The sequence below is a fragment of the Vigna unguiculata genome, chromosome 3, assembly GCF_004118075.2.
Source record: "Vigna unguiculata cultivar IT97K-499-35 chromosome 3, ASM411807v1, whole genome shotgun sequence".
NCBI lineage: Eukaryota > Viridiplantae > Streptophyta > Magnoliopsida > Fabales > Fabaceae > Vigna > Vigna unguiculata.
Genome location: NC_040281.1, coordinates 21,511,054 through 21,524,008, shown reverse-complemented (window position 1 = coordinate 21,524,008; position 12,955 = coordinate 21,511,054). Strand labels below are relative to the sequence as shown.

The 12,955-nt window shown below is 29.5% G+C and overlaps 2 protein-coding genes across 3 annotated transcripts; one reads left to right on the top strand and one right to left on the bottom strand.

Moving 5' to 3' along the window:
- Positions 1 to 1,144: 1,144 nt before the first annotated feature.
- On the top strand, positions 1,145 to 3,622 carry LOC114179763 (WUSCHEL-related homeobox 9-like). 2 transcript variants are annotated; one of them, XM_028066210.1, is made up of 5 exons: positions 1,145 to 1,330; positions 1,674 to 1,892; positions 2,060 to 2,785; positions 3,044 to 3,252; positions 3,396 to 3,622. In XM_028066210.1, exons 2-5 carry the CDS (start codon positions 1,763 to 1,765, stop codon positions 3,399 to 3,401), a joined length of 1,071 nt encoding a protein of 356 aa, XP_027922011.1. In that variant the 5' UTR covers positions 1,145 to 1,330; positions 1,674 to 1,762; the 3' UTR covers positions 3,402 to 3,622. The 2 variants fall into 2 exon arrangements, with proteins under 2 accessions (XP_027922011.1, XP_027922010.1); XM_028066209.1 differs by having other exon boundaries at positions 1,644 to 1,892.
- A 6,625-nt stretch (positions 3,623 to 10,247) lies between these two features.
- LOC114179020 (rac-like GTP-binding protein RAC13) lies at positions 10,248 to 12,312 on the bottom strand. Its single transcript, XM_028065202.1, has 7 exons — positions 12,124 to 12,312; positions 11,963 to 12,050; positions 11,533 to 11,642; positions 11,380 to 11,443; positions 10,944 to 11,008; positions 10,783 to 10,848; positions 10,248 to 10,599 (listed from the first exon to the last, which is right to left on the bottom strand). The coding sequence occupies exons 1-7, from the start codon at positions 12,220 to 12,222 to the stop codon at positions 10,501 to 10,503; spliced, it is 591 nt and encodes a 196-aa protein (XP_027921003.1). The 5' UTR covers positions 12,223 to 12,312; the 3' UTR covers positions 10,248 to 10,500.
- Between the last annotated feature and the right edge of the window lie 643 nt (positions 12,313 to 12,955).

Sequence of the window (12,955 nt, the reverse complement as noted above, 5' to 3'; positions counted from 1 at the left end):
ATTGATTTCCCCATTTTAGGTTAGGATGTTCCTTCCAATCTAGATTGTACTTGTTGGAGGAAAAATCATGATTGTATTGTTGTTGAGGTTGTCTACTATTGTCGTAGATGTTTGCAGCATACGCCTGAGGTTGTTCGATGTCTAACATTTCTTCTTTTTCTTTATTTCTATTCAACTATTAAGATACCTTATTACTCCATAATCATTCTTTAACAAATCAACACATATTATTTATAAGTCATGTTCTATTATTGATTATAATTGGTTAAAAATCACAAATCTATTTAGGTTGCATTCCTTATTATAATGCCACTCTAATATTTAATATACAAAATGTATTTATGCTTAAATATAAACAAAACAACTGATTTTTATTTTATTTAAAACATTTTATAGTATTGTTTAAAATTAAATAACATTACATTTTTTTTCTTTTTATTTTCTTGTGAATGAAAGGAAAATTTTTTTATCAAAGAAAACACGAGAAACACGTATTTACATAGGCTAAGATAATAATAATAAATAAAAAAATCATCTTCCTATCCATGTATTACGCGAACTTGGTCAATCGAGGTTGAGCAATTTCATTTGCCTCAGAGGAGTATAAGACTTAACCAAATGATTTAGCAATTTTAATAATTTTAACTCTAAATTTATCTGTTTTGCATAATTCTTAAATTTATACGGTAATATATGACTCAGAAATTTAATATAATTTTTTTTTTCATGAGATGTCCTTCGTTTAATTAGAGTTTTATTTTTAATGACTTTATTTTATTCTTGATAGTAGATTTTAAGAAAAATATTTGTATTTTAACACGAATATACTATTCTTTTGAATAAAATACAAAGAGAGTAATATTACGGTTGGTGGATTAAATAATTATAGAAAAAGAGCGAGTAGCCTTTGGAGGAAGTATGGAAAAGTCTAGACATAATGAGGAATTTGAGTCAAAATGGGAGATATGTAACGGATAATAAATAGATCCCTCGAGTCAATCCAAAAACTCCGTTTCTTTGTTTGCCCAAATTAATCGAAATAAGTTGCAATTACTAACCCACCACCACCGCTTTCCAATCACACAACACACCATTTTCTTCACTTTGAAACCCCCACCCATATTTATTCCTGCAACAACTCTTCCATTACAATAATCAACCCCTTCGCTTCCCCTTCTCACCCTTTTTCTCTTTCCCTTTCCTCTTCAATGGCCTACCATTAACACCCTTCAATCATCTATTTCTATCATTAACATCCTTCAATCATTTATTTCTATCCATTAGCTTCCGACGAACCTCACGTTCCTGTAAAAGTGTAAGCAAAAGCAAGGTATAGACATATATGGTTTTCTTTTTCTTCTTCTTCTAGTTTTTACATTACACATATCATGCGATTCCTGCTGTGTATATCATTCATTTCTCCGCATGCATGCGATATGTGACTTGAAAGTGATACTGATAGATTTGTTTTTTTTAATGAAGTTTATTTTTTATGATTATTGTTATTGTTACTGTGATTATCATTCGGATACGATGTTAAGAGACACAACTAATCTGTGACTTGAGAGTGATACTGATAGATTTGTTTTTGTTTTTATTAATGAAGTTTATTTTTATGATTACTGTTATCATCGTTCGGATAGAATGTTAACAGACACAACTACGCTGGGTAGGTGGAAAGGCTATATAAGAAGAGATATGTTGCGTACGTAGTGGATTCAGTTCAGACACTTCCTCCGTCAACATCAACATCATCGTCATCATGTCTTCTTCCAATAAACACTGGCCAAGCATGTTCAAATCCAAGCCTTGCAATTCCCAAAACCAATGGCAGCATGACAACAACTCTTCTGTGTTGTCCACTGGATGCCAAAGAAGCCCTTATACTCCAGGTTCCTAATAGTGATGTTTCAAAGATCGCTTCTTTTTTTTCAGACTAGATGGTTACGCTCACCTTTTCATGGTGCAAAGAGAGTTTAACTCTAAACCAAACGATTGACATTTTCAATTCGTGTGTTTTGGAAATTTAATTTATTTTGTTTGTGGTGTGCATTTGTAGGAAACGAAGAGAAAGGTCCAGAACCAAAGGCAAGATGGAATCCAAAGCCCGAGCAAATTCGCATTCTAGAAGCCATCTTCAATTCTGGGATGGTGAATCCCCCAAGGGATGAGATAAGGAAGATCCGGGTGCAGTTGCAGGAGTATGGCCAAGTTGGTGATGCAAATGTCTTCTACTGGTTCCAGAATCGCAAATCCAGGAGCAAGAACAAGCTCCGCCACATCCAAAACTCAAAGAACCACAACACAGAAAGAGAAATCCCTCAAATCACACCATCTTCAACCTCATCCTCTTCCTCTGACAAATCCTACTCAAAAGAATTGGTGCACCCAAATGCCATCTCCTTTGGCTTCTCAAATGTCAATGATGCAGTTCCTAATTCCCCCACTGCTTCTGTGAATCAGACTTATTTTCAGTCTCACAACCACAATAACACCACTTTGCTGCCACCAGCGATTCAGTCTTTCTCATTCCCTTTGCACAACAATGATCAAGGCGTAATATTTAACAATACCATCACAACGCATGGATTTCCTGTCCCTCACTTCTCCAACAATATCATGCAATCTCAACCAAATGTTGGACCTAGCAGTGGTTTTTTTCTCAACGAGATCATCAACCATGGAACCTTCTCAAAGAAAGACCAAGATCAGGAAAAGGCTTTAAGATCAACAACAAGTGTTCCCCCAATCTCAACTCTTCCATGTCCAATCACCCAACTTCAAGGTAATATACATGTTGGAAAGGAGAAAGTAATTGAAGAAGTTACACCATTATTTTTCTTAATCAATTTTTTAAAAAAAAATGTGTGTAAGGAAAAGTAAGTTTAAATAAAAGTTTCTTATGTTATGTAGTGCATATTTATTAGGTAAGGAGTAGTTGTGTGATTAGGGTATATGTGGTGTAGTGTTGATGTAGATGGACGTGTGCATGGGTTGATTGGGTTTTGGAGTGGCACATGAGAGATGATTCGTTTTGTGTCAGGTGTAGGTGTTGGTGATGAGGTTACAGGAGATAGAGCAAAATGTATAGTTTTCATTAACGATGTTGCATTTGAGGTAATGATGGGACCCTTCAACGTGCGCCAAGCCTTTGGAGATGAAGCCGTGCTTATCCACTCTTCCGGCCCTGTCCCCACCGACGACTGGGGCATTACCCTCCATCCGCTGCAGCATGGTGCTTACTATTATCTGGTCTGGACTTTCGTTAAACACTGCAACTTTTTTTCAAACCTTCCATGTTAATCATGTGTAAATGCATTTTTTTCAATTGTTTTTTGTTAATTAACTGGAAACTTACTTCATTCTTTCTTTTTCTTTTTTTGTATTTTTTGCAGATATAAGGAAGTGAAGCTGGAGAAGGAAAACATGATTTAGATATTTAGTTTTCTATGTTTTCGTTTGGTTGTTCCCTTTTGTCCCTACATATAGTTATTGTTACAGGGTTTGCAATATGGTTCATAAATGACTAGTTGAGTGTAGGTCTCTCAAAGTATAGAAATCGTGTCTTGGTTGACCAGGATATTTGTATTTTCATTTTATGGATACATTGTTTAACACACCATATCTTACTTTGGACACTATATAATGCTTTTACTCCAAGTAATAACATACGATAAATTCTATAGACAAAATTAAGAAAATAAATACACATAAAAAATTTATACATTTTGTACAAAATAAAGCAAATACAATAGCCGATCAAAAAGAAAATAAAGCAAAAATAATATCATCAAAATATGATTTACATGATAGAATGGATTATTTTAATGATATTAGCTAAAAACATAATTCATAAAAATGTAAATTGAAAATTAAGATAAATGTGCATTAATAAATAGAAAAGAGGGAGAGATAATTTTTCTTGGCGGTTTATGTGAGGTCATGATTCTCCCATTTTCTGCCACTTTTTGAGATGCACTACTGTTCCACGCTCCTTCTTCAGTTGCCACGATAGTTTTACTTGCGGATTATATACTTGTTTTTGTAAGTTGTCAAAAAATTTGTTTGTCAAAGTTTCATTTCCTTTGTCAAAAATACATTTTTCTTCTAAAATTTATGATGTAAACCACATATCCTAGAAAATTGTAGTCTTTCAAACTTTAGTGAGTGATCTGTTTGTCAAAACTATATCGTTTTTACGCTACCATTTAACTTGTTTCAAATATTTCTTTTCTCAGAAGCTTAATGATAAGTGATTGGTTTGTTAAGTGAGTTATATCATGTGTTTGAATCATTAACTTCTTCGATCTAAAATCCAATCAATACTTCGTACACTCATTTTTTACCGCGAATTCAAGAGAGGATGCAGGGGAACTAGATGGATTTAAGTGGATTTGAAATTGAATTGTATTTTGTTTTTTTAAGAGATTTGGAAATGATAAGGGGATTTAAATTAATGTTTCTGAAAGTTTGTGAGTGATTAAAAATCACCTCCATGAATGTGGGATTGAAATATCACCCATCCCGCAAATAATTACATTTCCTTGTTCTCACACCCACTAAAACGAATATCATCTTAGTTCTTAATCCATCTTTGTCATTCCTTGCAAATACTAAATGCATCTCAAGCAAAAATAACATTAAGAAGATTTGAAAAGAAAGTTTGGTTATTTGGATTAAAGGAAAAATGATAGAGAAATGAGAGAATTTAAGATGAAAATTATGAAGTCATTGACTAATGAAATAATTTTGATATATTAAAAATGTTATAGTTTGTATAGTTTGTCAAAAAAAGTGTATATTATTATAGTATATATATATATATATATATATATATATATATATTTGAAGGAAAATTATTATAATTTTCATTAAAAAATATTTAAAATTAAAAATTAAAATATATTAAAATTTAAATGATTTTACTATTTTAATTATATATATTTATTATAATATAAAATATATAAAAACATTATATATATATATATATATATATAATTAAATACAATTAATATATAATTTTATATATAAAATAAGGGTTAACTAGTCAAAATTAGAATTAGTCCTCTTTGAAATTTTGACTCAATCTAGTTTTTTAATTTTAGAAATGTGTCGATATTATCCTTTTAACAAAATTTTTTTTATTTAGCTTATTTGACTATTTGACGTTTCAAAATTTTATGATAGCATTTGAGTTGTTTATATCTGTTTAACACATTTATGTTTCAATGTTAACTGAGAAACATGTTTGAAATATCAAATAAACTTAACAAAATTTGATTAAAAAAAGTAAATTCATACATTTCTAGAATTAGACTAAATTAAGTCAAAGCTTAAAAAAATAACTAATTCCAATTTTCAAGAAACTAAAAATATATTTAATTTATAAAATTATAATCACTATTCACTTACGGCACAAATCTTCTTATGTATGATGAAAAGAAAGTTTGAAATAAAAAAGCATTTTCGTTTATCGTGTTTTATTGATTTTATTGCATCATTATTCGCTTACTTTTCGTCTTTGACAATATATATCTCCACTTATAAAAACACAGGGTTAGAGATGTTTATTAAAAATCGTATAAAATTATATATGTATACCTTTTTAACAGGTTAATTTAAAAAAAAAAAAAATTGTTAGTTGAAGTAAATAATCAATATTATTTCTACAATTGTATTTTACTGTTTCACATTAAATACTTTTATGAATTATTTTAGAATGTTCTTCACGTTTTTTAAATTAATATATATTTTTATCACTCTTTAAACATTTGCTATTAAATCACTGTACAAAAAAATCTCGGTACCATATCAATTTATAAATTAAAAATTTATGATAATTAAAATAGTTTTTAAATTAATTATTATAATGAATTAGTTCCTAACTTTAATTATTAAGGATTTAGTTATTAAAAGAATTTGTCTTTAAATTTTTTCTATTAGTAGCAAATTCAAATACAAAGTTAGAGATCAATTATTTTGATAACAAAAAATTAATAGTTAATATTAGTAACTAATTTAGAAATTAATTCATTATAATAAACAATTTAGAAATTACCAATAATTTTTATTTTGTAAATTAGTATCTAAATTTGTTACTAAAGTAATTAATAATTTTTTATTACTAAAATTAATCATTAATAAAATATTTTTTTAATAAAATATTTTTTTGAAGTAATCTCTGTTAGGAAAAGAAATTCAATTTTAGAGACATAAATAAAATCTTAAAAGAATTGAGAGATTTAGGAGTAATTAAGAAAAAGAAGTGGAAAAAGTGATTTGGAAGTGAAGCTTGTGCGGAAGAAGAAAAAGGGTGTGGCCAGAAAGGGAATGATGCTAACGTTTTCAGAGAAAATGGTAGTTTTTGTCTTGAACTGAGATGAAGACAAGAGAATAGGAAATGGTTGCAGATTAGAAGGCACAGTTGCAAATTGCTTTGCGTGTGCTTTCATAACAACAGTGTTTGCTCTCTCATCTTTGATTCATGCATGCCTCGATTTGACTCAGTGATTTGGATACATCTCTGCCATTTGAAAATCCCTCACACGTCACACCTCATTCCTGAACATCCATTTTCATCTGCATCAACCATCATCTCCACATGTTATCATCAACAAATACAATCATCACCTCAAAGACTTCCAAATTCATATTATGTGAAGGATATCATCATTTTCCGGTTTCTCTCTCTACAATATATATATATATATATATATATATATATATATATATATATATATATATTAACTATGTTTTTAGTCTTTATGGATTAAATATGTTTTTACTTCCTCAAGTTTCAGCGACATTTGGAATTAGTTCTTCATCAAAACTTTTGACCAATTTAGTCTTTCATCTTTCAAAATGTATGAATTTAGTTCTTTTAACCAAATTTTGTTAAGTTTATCTAATGTTTTAAGCGTATTTCATTATAGTATTTAAATTATTTACACTGTTTGACACATTTTTACTTCAATGTTAACTTAAATACTATCATGAAATGTACTTGAAACGTCAGATAAACTTAACAAAATTTGGTTAAAAGGACTAAATTCACGCATTTTGAAAGATGAAGGACTAAATTGGTATAAAGTTTTGATGAAGGACTAATTCCAAAATTCACTTAAACTTGAGGGACCAAAAACATATTTAACCCTTAAAGTATTAGGCTTTAAAGTAATAGACGATTTTGGTTTCTGTCGCTCTTTCAAAATCCTCCAAATCCTAAAAGATGAGTCCCAAAACTTAGCGAGAAGAGTTAAAAGAATTAGAAGAGAGGCATGACCACAAAACAAAGAGATTTGACACTAGTCAAAAAATTAGATATGGATATAAGAGTCAATTCTATGGGTGTTTGTTTTCATATAGGTTAAACATTTGAAACATAAAAAAAGACTAAAAATCGAATATTTTCTATTCTCCTTTGATAAACGACCATAAATCCTTATTCCCGAGCCTTATTTCTCGATGCTTGAAAAATTCAAAACCAAAAGTTTCTCGTGAAAACGACAAAATTTTCTCCAAAAAGTTCACCTTATCCGATTAAAATTAGAAAAAAAATACTGGGGAAAAACAAAATTAAAAGTATGAGACGACAACCAATCTTGTAATAATTGAATCATTGTTTTCTTGGAATTAAAAAATGGAAGAGCGGAAAATGTATTCAGTGAGAAGGAAAAGACAAAGGAACATTCAATATCCTCAGAAGCCTCGAAACCCTAAAAGATGAGTCTCAAAACTGAGTAAGAAGAGTTAAAAGAGTTAAAACAAAGGAATGACAAAAAAAACCAAAACATTTGACAAGTGTGGAAAAATTAGATATTGATATAAAGGTCAATTTTAGGGGTGTCTACTTTCATATATGTTAGAAAAGATACATTTGTTATCTTGATTTTAAATTATGATTTAATTACTCGGATGATACCCACTTTGGTAAATGTGTGTCAATCTGGTATTCGTTTTTAAAGAAGTGTCAATTGCACCTTAACTTTTGAAAAAAATATTTCAATTAGGTATCTTTCAAACAGAAATTATTAAGGTCGTTAACAGCGTGCCACGTGTCAATATGTGATTTTTTAAATTTTTTAAATTTTTTGTTATTTTTTTAAAAATTTTTAAATTGTTTTTACATTTTTATTTATTTTGCAAAAAAAAAAAATTGCCACATGTTAGGTTCCTGGTATAACACGTGGTATTGTCAATGTCACTATCAAATGTCATTTGTTAATTTTAATTGTTTTCCCGTATATGTCTTCTTGATTCAATTTAGTCCCTACTTAGGTATCTCTGATTCAATTTTGTCCCATTTTTTTAATAATTAAAATTTTTTTAATTCATTTTTTATAAGATTAAAATTAAGTATAAATGTTTTTATTAAATTATGTACTGATATTTACATTGTTTCTCTCCAATTTCAAATCAAATTTATTATTTGTATAACGTTATACTAATATTTTTTTATTAAAAATGACTTTTTAACATATTACATTATTGTATATTATTAGCTTATGTTTTGTTAGTTATTACTTTTATTTTCAAAATAGAACAATATTGTCTCTCACTAATTTTAAACCAATTTTTTTTATTTGCATGAATATTATACTAATATTTCTTTTTATTAATTAGTTTTAATCTTATCAAAAATGGATTAAAAAAATATTTTAATTATTAAAAAAAATTGGGTCAAAATTGAATCAGGAATACATAAGTAAGGACTAAATTGGATCAATAAAACATATAGGGGGGTTAAATTGAAATAAAGACAATGACATTTGATGGTAACAGTGACATGTGGCATTGCTTGTGGCACTGACAATGTCATGTGTCACACCAGGAACCTGACATGTGACATTTTTTTTACAAATACAAAATTAAAAAATATTTATAAAAAATATCACATATTGATACGTGGCACGCGACATTAGTCACTTCTATCTGAAAGAGACCTAATTGAAACATTTTTCAAAAGTTATGATGCAATTAACACTTTTTCAAAAAACAGATACCAGATTAACACATCTCTACGTACCATTCGAGTAATTAAGCCTTAAATTATTTAAGATTTAAAATCAATTTAAAGTAAAAATACCAATTTTAAAATCAGTATCGAATCAATTTATAATCATTCAAACTATTTTTTTAGAACGTGTAGATTTAGATTCCAATCACGAGCTTTAAAAGTGAAAACTAGTTTTTTTTAAATATAAATTTAAATTTAATTTCAATCCAAATTATTTGCATTTATAATAGATTAAATTAGCTCGTTAATATTGAGTTTGGTACAATTTTATAAATCTTTTGTCCTTCTCTACCAACTCTTGAAAAGCTGTAATCTTATACATTTTTGTTATCATTTGTCTTATAAATTAATGAACGTGAATTTGTTTTTCCTATATGGGAAAACTCATAATATATGCTATCGCCAAATGATCAGTAAAGTTTGTAAGAAGATTGCTTCCCCTTTTTGGTTCAAGTTCGGTGGAAAAAGCTTTCTCACACAAGTCACTCAGAAAATTAAATTTGTGCAAGTACCACAACTTCTATTAAATAGATGTGATATATCCTTTATCTTAAATTTCTATAGCTATTTAGCTAGAATCAAAAGTAAAGTAACGATAATATTTCCTTATTATTCAATATTGTATAGTTTTGAATATATCAACAGGCTCAGTTCAGTGTAACCGAGTGCGTTTTGTTCAGTAGAAAAAGTAGCAGTTTTGTAGGATTTGTTTGAAAAAAAATCCTGAAACTCAAAAACGTTACAAATTGAATTGAAAGCACACTTTTATTAGTAATCATGCAAATGCAACCTGGAAAAAGAAACTATGTTCTAATTTAAATAACTTTACTTTGAATTCTATAACTTCTAATATAAACAAGTAACTCTTATTTATAAAAATGTCATCAAACATTCTTTACGTCATTTTTTTTTTTGTCAGCATAAATCTGATGACTTGATGATGGACCAAACACAAATTTTAACTTCATATTTATCATTTGTAAAGATAAATAATAAATTCTCTCAGGTTTATGAAAATAGATGGATGTGTCCCACTTTTTTTCATGACTTTGAGGCTTGTATTGCATGCAGCATTCCGAAAATCCCTACAACACCACTTATTGGTTTATTGCTTTTCAGAAAAAATAAAATAAAACGTTGGTCATTGGCTGATTTTGTGAACGTGACCGAAGCCAAGTACACGAAACAGGGTAAAAACTAGAAACAGACATTGAGAAATTGCAAAAGGGGATTCCCAATTCAAATGAGGGGTCTCTTTTTGTACAATAAAAGTACTAAAATACATAACCATAATTGGATATTGAAAAATGAAATAATTAATTGAAGAATGCAATACTAAAAGTTCTCATTTGATAGGAACCTAAAGTTCTTCTCAGAAATAGTCCATAAACTCATAGGCTCTTTATATATATATATGGATCACAAAGACTAAAAACATTGAGCTTCAATAATGCTATATAAATGAGTTGGATGAATATGAAATATTAGAGGAAAAAACAGGTCCTTTTCTTGCGTGGTTTCTTCTTTGGCTTTGGTGGCCTCAATGCCACCTTTATTGCAGCATCAAAAACTGTCTTCACATTCTGCAAAAAAACAAACACAGATCACCAGTTCATGACTTTGCATTTTTCTTCATACAGATACATCATACTATTCATTACTATGATGTTTCAAACAATTTTATCATTTAACTTCATCTCAGAGAATAACTTGGGTTCACGTAAAAAAAAAAAACATGGCTCAAAGTAGTTCAATATGAAATTCACCTGCTGTGTTTTGGAGCTGCACTCAATATATGTGACTGCACCAATCATTTTCTTCAATTCTTCACCCTGTTCACAGCAATCATTGTTAAACCGTTATGCATGCAAAGTAGTAATTGCAGTTTAAGAATGACCCTTTTTTTTTCAATTTTATGAGAACATGCCTGAGCAGTGGTAATTCGTGTGACTCCGGGATGATCAATCAGAAACTGCTTGTCATCTCGCAAATCTGTTCATACATAAGATTTAAATGGAAACTTGTGTTAGGTTTGAAGTCCATTGACGAATTTGCGTGCTGTGTAAGCACTAATGGATCAAATTTTAAAATATATTTGATGATTTCTGTACACATGAAGCTATCAAACTACGCTATATATTGCGTAAAATAAAACAAAAGTTGGAAAACTATGTTTAGTAACTCTTGTTACTTCCTCTGTTTTCTGCCATGACACGAGTCACAACATTCAATAGAACAAATGGTATACCCAATTTCACATTTTTCCCATAAAAGCAAAAAAAGTAAAACAAAAAAGTGAAAAAATGGTTACTTGTGAACCCATGATGACGATTGTTATGGTACTCGAATGAAATTTAGCTTACCTAGTTTTGTTCCCACCAGCACTATAGGCACATTTGGAGCATAATGTCTGAGCTCAGGTATCCACTGCTTGTCAAGAATCCAACATGAATGCGCATGTTTATTTCAATTATTTGACAAAACAAATCTGAAAACTAAGTGAAGTTACAAACAACCTTTTTGGAAATGTTCTCATAACTGGCTTTGCTGATGAGAGAATAGCACAACAAAAACACATCAGCTCCTCTATAGCTTAAAGGCCTTAGCCTGTTGTAATCTTCTTGTCCTACAATCAAAATTTTATTCCAAATCACCAATTATCTTCATCGTTAAAGTATGTTGAGATTTTTGTTCTCATTATATATGAATTATAATACAGAGAGATCGTAGTTATGTATATATGACATTGATCGTATACATATAAGATATTCGACACCACTTTTATCCTAAAACCTGAAGATAATAGATTATGAGTTTTTCATCTTATATCTTATATAGTGTTTAATTTTGTGTTTTCCACGTAACGTGGGACTTTGAATCACACTTGATTATTATTTCCAAGAAAATAAAATATAGAAGTTAAGTTAAGAAAGAAGGGTGACGAACCTGCAGTATCCCATAAACCAAGATTCACCGTACTACCATCCACCGTTACATTAGCACTAAAATTGTCAAACACTGTTGGAACATAATCCTTGGAGAGAAAAGAAAAGAAAATAATATTAGCTTCCTTACATTAGTAGGAAATATATTTTACAGAAACATACCGTGGGGAACGTGTTGCTGGTATAGGATATGAGCATGCATGTCTTTCCCACAGCACCATCTCCAACTGTTACACACTTGATAAACCTGGCCGTACTCATTCTTCTATCTTCCAATGCTTAGAAAGTTTTTGAGGTAGAAATAACGAAAGTCTACTTCAGTTGTGGCTCATGGAATTGGTCATATTTATAAATTGAAGTGATTACTCTGGAAAAGCATTTCTTTTCTTTAAGTGCAAGGACACAAAAAACAAGATATGGTTGTAGCAAAGTAGGTATAGTGCTGGCGTTAGTTGGTTAAGTGTGGGAGAAGGGAGGTAATGAATCATGAAAAGCCAAGAATTTGCCTAATTAACCAATACACTATGATGGAGTTAAAGAACAAATTCAGCTATGATATGATGAAAAGTAAGTCAAATAGTTTGTTGCGTTCTATTTGGTATGTTTTTGTTTCATCCAGCATCTCTCTTATACTTTTCTTTGTCGTGGGTCCACTTTAGTTAGAGAAATCCAAAACTGAATTGCTTTTTACTTCACCTTGTTTGTTGAAAATTATGAAACATTTAAACATCTTAAAAATATAAAATGGGATTTAATGCTTTCTTTATAAAAGAAGCAAGAAGATTAATAAGTTGTTTCAGAGGGACATTGAATATTGATTATGATTGGCAAATGAAGAAAACAAAAGACAAAGTGAGTATTTTTTTTTTACATCTTGATTTAAATCAATCTTCTTTTATCTATATTTTATAGTTCAGTCATACTGTCTCTAATCATGCGCATTTTCTTTTACCCAAAGTTAAGCTTTTATAATTCTAATTCATTAAAGATCTAG

Excerpts from the sequence above, each read along its gene's own strand:
- LOC114179763 (XM_028066210.1), top strand. The coding sequence starts at position 1,763 with ATGTCTTCTTCCAATAAACACTGGCCAAGCATGTTCAAATCCAAGCCT. Across the intron at positions 1,893-2,059 it reads AAGAAGCCCTTATACTCCAG|GAAACGAAGAGAAAGGTCCA; the intron begins GTTCCTAATAGT and ends GTGCATTTGTAG. Across the intron at positions 2,786-3,043 it reads TCCAATCACCCAACTTCAAG|GTGTAGGTGTTGGTGATGAG; the intron begins GTAATATACATG and ends GTTTTGTGTCAG.
- LOC114179020 (XM_028065202.1), bottom strand. The coding sequence starts at position 12,222 with ATGAGTACGGCCAGGTTTATCAAGTGTGTAACAGTTGGAGATGGTGCT. Across the intron at positions 11,444-11,532 it reads ATGAGAACATTTCCAAAAAG|TGGATACCTGAGCTCAGACA; the intron begins GTTGTTTGTAAC and ends CTTGACAAGCAG. Across the intron at positions 10,849-10,943 it reads CACGAATTACCACTGCTCAG|GGTGAAGAATTGAAGAAAAT; the intron begins GCATGTTCTCAT and ends TGCTGTGAACAG.